The following is a 13,093-nucleotide window of genomic DNA, read 5'->3' as shown; positions in this document are numbered from 1 at the left end:
AGACAAGAATGAGAGGATGAAACAAGAGAGAAAATGGTGTTGCTGGTGTGGAATGGAAGGGCAAGGTGCTCCTCTATTTATAGGTGAAAAATGGTGATTTTTGCAATTTTTTTCGAATTTTTTGGAGCTCAAACGGTCACAAAACGGCTATAAAATTCAAAAATATCGGGTCGTTAACCCGCGTGCCCCCGCCGGCCCATCGTGCCCCCACGTGCCGGCCGAGCCGTGCCCCCCGCGGTGGGCCGTGCCGTGCCGTGCCGTGGGTCGCCACGTGCCGAGCCGGTGTGGTGGGCCATGCCGTGATGGGCCGGCCATGCCCGGACCGTGCCGTGCCGTGCCGGCCCGGCCCGGCCCAGCCGTGCCTCCTGGGCCGCTCGTGCCCGAGTCGGGCCGTGCCCGTGCCGGCCTGGGCCGGGCCGTACCTGGGCCGTGCCTACAGTGCCGTGCCTCGGGCCGGCCCAGTAGGTACGACCCATTTGGACATCTTTAGCTGCACCGCTGAGAAGACCGAGCCAGCCACGAGCCAAGGATGAAGCCCGACACGCATATGATGGAGAGGAGATTCTAGAACCTTGCTAGGTCATGGATAAGCAAAAGTCCTGGACGAGTACGCCCTATCTCCAATCGGAACTGAGCTCAAATTAGAGTCCGAGTAGATGTCACCGCCGTTCAAATAGAAGTCAAGCCGCCCTTGAACTCTATCTCCTCCGGGTATAAATAGCACCCTAGATCTCTCCCCTAGAGCATCCCATACCAAGCCTTCGGTCTAGAGCCACGATTTTGCCGCCGCATCGGAAGAGGAAGCCGCCGCCGTTGATCTCAACCACCGTAGCCTGAAAGCCGCCACCGAGGAGTTCTCCAGCATCGCAAGGGCGCAAGCAAGCTTCTCGACGTGATCCCGACCGACAATCGTCGCCCTGGACCGAGTTCCGACGAGCTCCGAGGAGGTTTGCCGTCATGTGCCGTCGCTCGCATCCCTGGAGCTTCGTTGGCGCCGATACGTGCCCTAGGTGAGTTCCCCATGCTTCCCCGACCCTGTTCCGCCGCTCGCCGGAGTAGATAGGTCACCGGAGCATCGTTCTGACAAGATTTTGATATTGCACCAACGCGGAAGCTGTCACTGCCGCCTTTGTTCAGCCGGAGATGAGAGCTAGTGCATGTGAGCCGTCTGATCCGAGACCAAGAGTTGAGATTAGAAGCCCCTCAAACCCCTTCGGTAGCTAATCATGAAGTGCCACGTGTCAAGTCATAATCCTAAATAATAATAATAAATAGGAAATTAATTTCTAAATTTTTTTATAGGTTTATGTAATTCTGTTTAATAGTTTTAAATAGTTTTATAATTCAAATAAATGCTATAAAATTCTAGAAAAATCCCAAAAAAATTATAGATGACTTTGAAAAAAAATCTTAGAAAATTCCTAGCAACATAATTTTATTTGTAGATAATCTTTTCAGTCTTGTTTTAATCTTTAGAAAATTATAACTTGTAATCCGTAGCTCCGTTCTGATCCGTTCTTTCGTCGAATAGTCCGGAATAGTGTAATCTTGTGATGATGATATTTATTGTGTGATGTTTGATTTTTTTTTTATCTTGGTGTTTATGTGTTGTTATTTTTCCGCGTGTGTTGCGAGTAGGTGCCAATGTTCAGGAGGACCTAGAAGGTCTGCTGGATCAGGATTTTGAAGACCCAACTGAATTCAGTAAAGATAATTGGTGTTCTTGATCATTTTTATCCCAGTTTTATAAATATTTTGTTTTATAAATATGTATGCTAATAAATTGTTAGGAATCCTAAGAGTTAGATTTTACCCTAATTTTTCCCTTATCATCCTTGTCACCATAGTATGGTTTTGGGTTATGGATAGGTAGATGATGCTTAGCCTTGCTTTGAATGGTAATCATGATAATTGTTCCACGAACTTGATAATGGTCCTATGCAACAATAATAAAATATGATGAAATAATTCTTTTAAGCTACATGGTATAGGGATTTGAGCAAGTGGTATGATGAGATGTATGAAAGTGGTAGTCTTGCTCAAATCTAAGGACCAGTTCGTGGGATGATCTTTCTGCATTTATAGTACAACCATAAGCCTGGTATGGTATGGGTCTAATCAAGTAATTTTCTTACTCTTAGCATAGTGTAGACCAGACAAAAGAGTGATGAATGGACGATGTCTTGGGATCTGAAAGGCGCAAGAGGGGGCTTCCGTTGTTGAGGTGGAATCACGCAGCAGTGAAACCTTAGCGGGTAGACATGTGTTGAGAGTGGGCATTGTAAAGGCTTTGTAGTGGATTCCTATCGCACACCTCGGTAGTGTGTAAGAGTTATCCGTCGGCCAACAGATGCTCAAAAAAATGGGATGATACGTCTTGTTGGTAATGTACAACCTCTGTAGAGTTGAAATTGAATATTCAGTCGTACTCATGGTCATGAGTGGCATTGAAAACCTACCATGATTATAACTTGATGTTTTGGTTAGTCGGGTCAACTATGATGGTGGGAATCATAGTTGAGGATAATCAACCATAGTGATGGGAACTATAATTAAGGGTTCAACCTTAGTTGATGGAACTTTGGTTGAGGCGATGGTTAGTTGGTTAAGTCAAGATGGATGGAATCTTGAGGTGGTTTCCTATTCACTTAATTATTATTGATTTTCAAATATATTTTTACTTAAATACTGATTTATACAAGAGAGCCATATTTGCCTTATTCTTGCCGAGCCTTCATATGCATACTATTTCTTTCACAAATTGCTAAGTACGACAAATGCTCACTCTTGTTTTCACCAAACACTTAGTTGGAGAAGGTATCGAGGAATATGCTGAAAGTGGATCATTCTAAGATGCTTTCTACGTTGATGATGCATGTGGAAGAGTCATAAAGGATTAGAGTCTTCGTAGTTCATTTAGTTCCGCTGTAATTTATTTGGTTCTTCGACCCTTGAAGGTCACTTTTTGTAAGATGATTAATTCGATTAAGTATGGATATTGTAATGAGTATCATCAATGAAGTCACTTGGGATTGATTCCTAGGCTCAGTACATAGATGAGATTGGTTTGTTTCTTGAACCGGTCTCGACAACACGTACTGGGCAGGATCATTGTGCGGTGGTATGCTAACAGCACGTGTGGGACTAGGGTTTTGGAAGATCAAGTGGAAGGTTATGCCTAGGGTTTCAGAGTTCTCACATCGTGTTACCCCACCCTTCTCCTTATATAGAGCTCGCCAATGGGCTTCCACGTTGGAAGCCTTTAGGACTCTAAATCCTCATGGATCACAATCCAGTCAAACCCATATACAAATCCAATCGATATGTTTTGTTCCAAACCATTAAGTGTGTGACTCGTTAGGTTCATGTACAAACGGCTACGACTCGGAAACACTTTCCGAACCAAAATCAATAGCGGTCCCTAGCTGGACATGTTGACTTCCGAGTATATACATAGATCATGTCAGCTGAGCCTTGACATACATATGCACCAATCTCTTTACCTCACGATACCAGTCAAGCTCAAGACGAGATATGTACCACCCTTGTGATAGCTCGACCATTCACTCGATCATGTATTGGATTCATCATGATTAACTCTTTAATCATATATTGGACTGACCATGCTCTTTCTCAATCCAACTATTTCAAGGGGCCCAAAGATATCTTTCCTGTTACCAAGGAGAGACCAATTTCATCTTGATCACTCACACCTCATGACATGATTCATGACAAACCCGAAAACTACCTTTATGACTACCTAGTTATGGTGTAGTGTTTGGCAGCCTCAAAGTATGCTACTACACATTCTGGAGATCAATGATGATCTCAGGTCTAAGGATCCTATAGGTATATTATTTGAGATGATAACTGATGGCATATTATAAATAATAATTCCAGAAGTATCTCAAGGTGGGTCTATCCAACATTAGCCATTCCACACTAATCCTCAGCCTCTGTGATATGATCAGGAAGGAGGATCTAGTTGGGCCGCACCTGTGTATGCTAGTTCTCAAGCTCCACGCCATGACCAGGCAGGAGGATCTGGTTGGGCTATGCCTGTGTACGCTAATTCTCAGCCTTTGTGCCCTGACCAGGTAGGAGGTTATGGTTGGATGCGCCTGTGTTCATTCCTATGTCAGGTATGTAATGACTCTTTATTCCATAACCTCTGACTTAATACTCATTATATGGCAACCCTCAGTTGTTTGTGTGTAATGTAATGCAGGAATTTGCATTGAGAGTATCGAACATGTTTTGGGAGTTCACCGCTCTCTAACGGGAACTGGTGGCTTGACTACGGAGGGGCCTCTGAAGTCATGGGTCAGTCCCAGTTCTACAATGCACCTTCACCCACTCAGGCTACGCAACATGAGATGAAGGACACATACAGTCTCCAGTTGCCCAGACACGAGCGTCGTGAGCCTAATTGGTACACACCTTCCGCATATGACCATCCTCGGGAGGAGTATGAGATAGCCATCCCAGTGTCAGCACGCAGGCCAAAGTGTGCCAGAGGCAGGGCCCATGATAGGGGTCAAGGTAGGGGTCAGTCGTAGTCTATTTTACTTGTATGCTTAGTCAATGTATTTTGTTCAGACTGCTGCTGGACTATTTATTTTGTTTGTGCATTCCATTTCATTAGTTTAGACTGTTCCTGCATGATAAAAAAAAGGAACCACTATGTGTTGGCAATAATCGGTGGATCAGTCAGAGAAGATTCTAAAGCGCATGATTCATCAAATCCATAGCACTAGATGCTACAGCAAGCTTATACCTATAGCACGCAAATCATGGCTTTATGCTCAATGACCAATCACTCAGTTCGTGCACTGCTACTAGGAAACACATGGTTTGATTCACACCACAGATTCAAACACATGGCTGGATTCCATGAGATCTCTAACACAAGCCACCACCACCTACTCTATATAAGGGTAACCCCAAGGACGAATACGCTTCAGTGCATACAAACCGACTACTTTATCTCACATGGCTTCCGGGTCTAGGTCGAACAAGGGTAAGGGCAAGATGGACCCTTACAAGCTATGTCGCGATATCCTTGATAGACTTAAGCGTGAGGACGAAGAAATGTTTAGAAATGAAGACTCGGAGCAGAAGAATAGGGAGATGGAGCTGTAGATAGAAGTGCACGAGCACGCATGCCAAGGTGCTACTGCGGTAAAATAGCATGCCAAAATCCATTCCCGCTTGCCACGATTGCTTGGTACCATTGTGGGGTAAGTGTACATGATATCCTACTATGCTACGAATTTCATCTAATTCAGCTACTTCCCTCCAACAGTACGACAAGCCTAGGTGCAAGTACGAATGCTACGCGGATGAAGAAGAGTACGCGAACATCAACTGCAGCTACGAGCATGCTGAGACAATGAGACACACGAATGTTGAACAACCAAAGATGAAGTTACATGAGCTCAATGAAAAGTGGTGGGATAAGTACCTCACTACATGCGGTAACATGCAGGTTCCTCCACAATATGTGTGCGGCCTACCAGTTGTGCTGAGGCCTGTGGCATGTGGACTGGCACAAGGGTTTGTGTGCAGCAAGCCCTACCCCTATGGATGCAGCTTTCAAGAGATCTGCTGTGAATATCTAGATAAGAAGCCTCCATCTTTTCCACCAATCCTGTAGATGTTTTCTTGCACCCGACAATCTGTCTTTCGATAAGGCATGCCTGATTTAGCGATGAGGTACTATATGCCATTGTAACTTATCATAGAATAGGGATAGAGTATGAGCTGGTGCATATTGCATTATATACTGTAGCCACATACATGCAATGAATGCTTACAATGAGCTTCATATATGATGTACTTTACTTTTATCAATGAAATAGCTGAGATTTATCATTTTGTCAATACGTCTTTTCTAAGCCTAATACTTTTATAGGATTACATGTCTTCTACGTGGAGGCAACAATAACTCATTGCTAAACTTTTACATAATCAGATGACTACACCAAGCAATAGCTTTCACAGGGAATCTCTGCAAAGCATCAATGGTACAACTTTTCCAGTTTTCATAGGGAATCCCTAGTTATTTATCCTTGTGCACAATATTTTCATGCTTCAGCCCTCAGCAATGTCCATCCACTCAGTCCATATACCAGCCTCCAACCACCATAAATAACCCTAGCCTGAACCATGAGTAGACCACTCCTTCCCCTCCTCTCTCAAATACAACGTCTTCCTCACCTCCACCAAGCCCATCCAAGAAATATTAGGGGACTTTCATCCCAAGGGGTTGAATGCCTATGTGCTTCTATGACGATCCTTGTAGGCTTCGCGAGTCCCAGGATATTTTCTACACCTATGGTAGATGCTTCTTCATGTGTGCCAACTACCAGTATGACCCGTCTCGATATGAACCATATGACTACCCACAAGTATAACGATATAGATCACTCATGTGATATTTTTCATATAATTTTGTGCACCATCTTATTAATCTTCCCTCTTGTTCATTTGTTCAGTCTCCTCAACCTATCTATGACTTTATAAGATGGTTGGACATGGAGCAAAATAAGGACCATAAGCAGTGGGTAAACATGAACATGCAGTGGAGGAGGCAAGCTTATGAACGTCAGGAGTATAGGCAACAACAAGAAGAACTACAACTCAAGCGTCAGGAGGAGGAGCGCATGAGGAAGGTAGTGAAAAAGCATGTCGCAGTTAAAGCACGCGAAGCTGAGAGAAAAATGAAGCGGGAGAGGGCCTGTCGCACTAAGGCGGTAGGCCCCGATGCTCTCATGAATGGCAAATATCCTATGTGCACTCAGTAAACCATCTATTATAACCTGATCTATTTTTATTTCTTAAGGCATGTTAGGTTTAGCAGCGGTCTGCTATTAGATTAGTCTTTTGCCATAACGTATATGCCAATGTTTATTGTCATCATCTATTTATAGTTAGGATCCATTCGCACAATGATGAAAAACCTCAGATCACATGTAATGTTCATCAGCGTTTGTAACATCCGTGCAGAGTTCTATGATAATTATGCTTCACAACCACTATTATTTAAAAAAATAGATTTTATATCCTCCCAATGTTACTTCACTCAAAAAAAATTACGCACACAATTTTACATCAAATAAATAATGAAATGTCGATAAAATTACATTGAACCAAAAAATTAAGGAGAAGTGAATTTGGACAACTATTTGTGCAATAAATATTTTTTGCCGAATCATGCAGTGGAAGGATTACGCTTAGTGCAGGTAATTATCTGTTGTGTAATGCGCTTCAAATATTCTAATGCTATTCAAGCTTCATTAACCATCTATATATCTATATTTTCTATATTTCAATGAGCGAAAATTCAATTTTTCGCGGATCTTCGCTCTTTCATCGTGCAAAAACCAGATTACGCTAAACTATATCGCAACAATGGGTTATATTTGTAATTTTTTTCAAATTTGTGTAATATTTTTTAAATTACCGTATAAAAAAGTAATATTAAAAGAATTCGGCATCCAAGCACTACTCTTGTGAACTCTCTCACATTCTAATTTTATTTTAGAGAAGTGCTCAAACCTTAGCATGAGCTATAGAAAAGGTCGATTCAATCTGGCCCATCCATGTTCGCAATTGTTGTTCGTCCATCGCGAGAGTCTATGAAATTTAGTAGCACGATACTATCTCTCATATTTAAACTAATCAGATGCTTCTGAAAAATGAGATGATGATAGATCGACCCACTATATTCCTCAAACCAAACAAATCAATTGAGTTGAGCTCAGAGCTAAGATCGGATGATCCATCATCACCCGTTCCTTAAATCAACCTATAATTGTCTTACAAATGCATGGGCATAAAACAGATCTGTACTTCGATGCCTCCTAGAAAAGCACAACCAGCTGGTAGTCGTCATACACGCACAACCCGGCATGCCTACATGCCTCACACACTTCAGGCCTTTGTTTCTGAAACAAAGATAGCAATAGGAAAAAACGATGCTAATTTGAACAGGAAATCAGGAATAACATTTCACATTAGCTAGACTGTAATGATATTAGTTAGGCATAGTTCATACAACAGCTGAGGCAAACATACACAAATCAAACATGCTACTCTAGAGCCTGTGAGACACCAAAGGAAAAAGTTAGCTGATGGTGCAGTCTTATATTGTATCCAGTTCTCACAACGGCTGATGCAAAGGAACACGGTTTCAATCTCACATCAAAAGCATGCTATGATGAAGCTCTATTCGAACCAACCTATGTTAATCACGGGTTTTGGCTTCTCGTCATCTTTGCTCTCCATGGGTACAGCTGGGGGCCTGCGATGATGTTGCGCAACTGCCAGTTGGTCTGCAAAAAGCAAATCCCTTAAACAATGGAGCTGTTGTCGCTCTTTCTCCATCAGTATCTCCTTCTGTTCAAAATGGCATATTTTATCTTGGATTTCCTTCATCTGAAAAGGTTTTATAACACAAGAGATGGTAGAGATAAGAAGAATGTATACAAATAAATTTTTATGTAGTCCTTATCTCAGTATTCTAGTATTGGTACCTGGACATCTACTATGTCGGATAAAGATTGCTCTATACTGCTCCGTTCCTTCTCAAGTTGCACTCGTGCATTAGTAGCAGCCTCTCTGAGTAAATCGTTGACTGAAAACCCATTTGTGCAAGACGATTTTGAAGAGGACATTAATGTTAGCAGCTAAGAATCATGGTATGTATTAGGCGAGCAGCAAGAGTTTCGAAAATGAATACTGTTCATCCTTTAAGTGCCTATACATACTTCATAAGTTCATCCAATTTGTACCCACTCTCGCTACATACCTAACTCGAGAACAAGGCCACATATTATTATTTGCATATGCCACAATGCTATAATACTACACATGCATAATTGAGCTTATTGCTCCCGCCTCCCAGTAGAATGTTATCTACATACTGAAGCTATTGATACAGAATTCACCGACAATCATTCTCAGCATTGCTTTCACATAGCACACTGATGTGCAAAGCAGTATATTTATAAATAATTCAACATCAATATGGCAGAAGTTGCAAAAGAACAAATAAACACATGATTGGTGGTTTAGAGAGCAGAGATGGTACCTTCCTCCCTGGTGCTGTTCATTGAAGAATCAATCTCACCATCATTTAGGTCAACCTGGGATTGTGCAGAAATAGCTGCTTGAGCTGCAGCCGAGGCAGCTTCTGAACCCACAATGGCCGATAGGAATGCAACCTGGGAAAACAACATCAGTTACTCAGTTTTCTCCAACACTTGTTCTCCATATTCAAAGTAAACAGTGATGTAAGGCACCCGATGAAACATGGCTGCCAACAGCATGTACATAAAAGTCCAGTGTAACTCGTGTGCACAAATATTGTGCATGCTAACGTCAGGAACCACTTTTGAAAGTTATGCGAGAGGTCACTTTTTTTACAATGTTATCATGGCATTTCATATCCGAAGTAAAGAATATAAGTTGTACTTGTGATGAACTAAGGCTATCTGAGAAAGTGATCTATTAATAAGAATAGTGTATCAAAGTGTAATGTTCCAGTTGACATTATTAGATACGTGAAACAAACTCATAAATTAAAAAATACAAATATAATTTTAGTAGCAAGTACTGTTGTTGTCATTGCTCCTAGTCCAAGTGGATGGCATACTGATTAAGAACTAGCAGCTACCACACCAGGGTAAAATCAACGATACAGACCTGAGCCATAATCGGGTTGCTTGCATCAGCCAGTGGAGTGAGACTTTGTCGTTTTGAGACATCTGCTCCAGGCTCATCGGTAGTGTCATTATCATTCTCAAACCGCATTTTATCCTCCTTGGGTCCCATGAATTGTTCTCCAAAAGGTAATCGGATGAATCTGGCAATGCAGTCTTTCTCTGATCGACTACCAACATGTTCAGACACCTTTTTCCAGTCTTCTCCATAATGCAAGACAGCCTCAAGCAAGTGAAGGGTTTCTTTGTCTGTCCAATCTGATTTTGCATCTTCAGTAATTTCAACTCTCTTGAAGTCTGCTGCAGTCAGACCTGGCCTGTAGTTAGCACGTACAAAGCATCTAGCACAGAGACTTATATCTGCCTGATCATATGCACAGGTTAAGATGAACAACTTAGTAGCCATTCAATTAAAATATCCAAGAAGTCAGCGAAAACGTTTCAGTCAACATGGTAAGAATGATATACAATGACAATAGTTGAACTGATGTAGGCGTGTTGTACAAATAGTACTAAATGGAGAGGTAAACACAGGCCAATGACTTAATGAATGTTATGTTCCTACATCAGAAACAAGCTCTAAACTGCAGAGGTAAGGGCATATCAGAATTCAGAACTAATTGGACCCCAAATTATCTAATTTAAGGAATGAGTTGTGGAAAAACACAAGCACTTAACAACTAGCGGCAGGTAACATTGTTCTAAAAACAGATCTACTCCATAAACATCATTCTCAATTTATTCATAAGAAACTAAATCTAACAATTCCTGACACAAAATACTTATCGCCCACCTTTTATCAAACAGGTTGTTTACCCACCTGTCCTAATGCCCTTCCTTGACAAGGATAAGAAGTATAAGTACTTCAATATGTGCAGGTAAATTTGTGCATGCAAGATTCATTGCGCTCTCAGTTTAAATTCATAAGCAACAATAAATATAGCAACTCCCAAAGAAAAACTCATAAGTCACAAATAAACTCGGTGGAGATAAACTCATAAGTAGGCAAGTAGCGTGGGCCTTTTTGTCATTAAGGTGGTTCACTCATCTATCCTAATACCCTTTCCAAGAGACGTATCAGTGGAGATAAACTCATAAGTCAGAACCATGGATAACCAGGAACACCTCCAGCCCCTGCCAAATTAATTTCTTGATTGCAACATGGGTAAAATCATAACCATAGAACACTCCTTCTGTTACATACCATGAGAGACCGAAGATGCAGATTTTGGCAGCTCAATGTAACTAAACGGCAATCTTGTTTGCCAACAAAAAAGGTGCTTTTACACTGTGACCACACTAATTGGTGCAGCCCGTCCGAAATAATCACATAAATGAGCTATGGTAGTTCTACTCAGATCTAAATGTTTCGTGCATATTAGCAAATCTATATCTAATGCAAAGATTACACAGTGGTATATATATATATATATATATATATATATATATATATATATATATATATATATATATATATATATATATATATATATACACACACACATATATATATCGAGTCCACAAAACATGGGCAATACACTCACCTTCTCGCAGGCGAAGTAAGCAAGGCCACACACGGTGCGGCACCCAGTGCAGAGCTTCCTGGGTACCGTTGCCCCAGAAGGCAACGACGACTGTGGCGCAGCCTCCTCCCTCTTCTCTTTCGCCTGCTTCGAGCCCGACGGCAAAGCACCATAGTTGATGAGCCCCCACTCCTCAAGGAAGTCGAAGACGCGGCGCACGGAGCCGACGTCGCCGACAAGGCCCCGCCTGGCCTCGGTGAGCGTGAGCCGCCGACCCGGCCGCGCCCGGAACCTCCTCACCAGGTTGTCGCGGTAGTACTTATACGCGCCCGGGCCCCGGCACCCGGACGCCGCCGCAGCTTCCCCCTCGAAGAACTCCGGAAGGAGGCGGCGCTCCGTGTCGTGGATGGAGTCATACGAGAACCACGCTGCGAGGGGAATCCACGGTTAGGGTTCCAGGTTTTAGCCTCCACAAGAGGTGGGCGCCGCCGCGCTGGGACGGGGCGCGGGAGTCGGGGGGCTTGGTTACCTGAGTAGCTCGGAACGGTGATAATGTGGGATGGATCCTCTGCTCCGGCAGCGGCGGCGGTGGCGGTAGAGGATGTGGGGGTGGGAGGGACCTCTGACTTGACGGCGCCCGCGGTGGATGGCGGCGGAGGAGCGGGTGGCGCAGCAGTCGGAGGCCGTGGAGGCGTTGGTCCGAAGCTGGCGGTGGCCGCCGCCGCTGCCGCCGTCGTCGTCGTTGTGGCCATCGGAGGTGGAAGGGGAGAAGGAGCCGCGGACGTGGGTCCGTTATGTTTGTCTATTGGGCTTAATGTTGGGCCTCAAGGATTAGGTCTGCACTAATAAGTAGCCCAAATAAAGCAAACAGTAATCGATCAGACAAGGTTTATTTAGTACCACATCGCCAAGGTTTAGCCGGCAGAGCCCGGAGAGGCGAATAAGATGAGACGCATAGCTACAATGCAACTCATACCTTTCTCGGCCTTTTGGCTAAGATCAAGTGTAGTATCTGTTTTTATCAGTTTAATATCTGATATATAGGTCATGGACCTATTTTGATATTAAATTTATTTTTTTATGGGGAAGGATCTATCATAATGGCTTGCCATTAGGATCCTTGTGTGTCGCCGAGGTGTTGCACTATTGACTGGGCTGGCACACCCCAACCAAATCATGTGGTTAAAATATTGGTCTTCAAATGAGCTTTCCCTTCAAACTTGCAAAATGCTAGACTAATATATGTTCTTAGGCTATATATATTAAAACTATTTTTTTATGGGGAAGGATTCACGACAATGACTTGCCATTGGAACCCTTGCATGTCGCCGAGGCATTGTACTAGAGTCTAGGCCTGGCATACTCTAACCAAATCTTATGTTTAAAACGTTGGTCTTCAAATGAGCTTCTCCTTCGAATTTGCATAATGCTAGCCGAATTGTCATTTGCATTGTACAACTCAACCCACAATCTTTCGCCAGCCCTACCTCCACATGGCATGAGCCATACTCCAAGCTGACCTAGTATTTCCTAGTTTCCCCATTGGCTGTGCTAAAACAACTCGTTGACTTCACAGCCATTGTACCCGTCTCCATCCTCATAATGCGATAGCCTGCAGAAGAAATGCTTGTTCACCGATGGGCACAGTACTCAGTTGCCATGTCTCGATCCTAACAGGGCCCACTTTGCTATGGCGGCGGTGACGGCCAAGGTTAGGATAGGGGACTACGACCTCTCCCTCAAGGAGGTGGACGCCATCCTTGCCTCCTTCGGTGACCCTGCCAATGTCTTCGCCCCGCTGCTGGCACCGACGCCTGAGGCGGAGGCAAGGGCGTCGCGGGAGCC

The 13,093-nt window shown here is 43.4% G+C and overlaps 1 protein-coding gene and 1 non-coding gene across 3 annotated transcripts; one reads left to right on the top strand and one right to left on the bottom strand.

Moving 5' to 3' along the window:
- Positions 1–7,725: 7,725 nt before the first annotated feature.
- Positions 7,726–12,147, bottom strand: LOC133918547 (SWI/SNF complex subunit SWI3B-like). 2 transcript variants are annotated; one of them, XR_009909789.1, is made up of 7 exons: positions 11,778–12,147; positions 11,270–11,676; positions 9,709–10,089; positions 9,095–9,227; positions 8,538–8,638; positions 8,170–8,439; positions 7,726–7,922 (listed from the first exon to the last, which is right to left on the bottom strand). XR_009909789.1 is itself a non-coding variant. In XM_062362466.1 (6 exons), the coding sequence occupies exons 1-6, from the start codon at positions 11,998–12,000 to the stop codon at positions 8,230–8,232; spliced, it is 1,455 nt and encodes a 484-aa protein (XP_062218450.1). In that variant the 5' UTR covers positions 12,001–12,147; the 3' UTR covers positions 8,000–8,229. The 2 variants fall into 2 exon arrangements, 1 of the variants encoding a protein (XP_062218450.1); XM_062362466.1 differs by lacking the exon at positions 7,726–7,922 and having other exon boundaries at positions 8,000–8,439.
- Positions 12,148–12,220: 73 nt separating this feature from the next.
- LOC133920245 (U2 spliceosomal RNA) lies at positions 12,221–12,417 on the top strand. Its single transcript, XR_009910059.1, has one exon. It is a non-coding gene; the product is annotated as a U2 spliceosomal RNA (small nuclear RNA).
- Positions 12,418–13,093: the final 676 nt, after the last annotated feature.

The sequence above is a fragment of the Phragmites australis genome, chromosome 5 (assembly GCF_958298935.1).
Source record: "Phragmites australis chromosome 5, lpPhrAust1.1, whole genome shotgun sequence".
Lineage (NCBI taxonomy): Eukaryota > Viridiplantae > Streptophyta > Magnoliopsida > Poales > Poaceae > Phragmites > Phragmites australis.
This window is presented reverse-complemented; position numbering and strand designations above follow the sequence as displayed.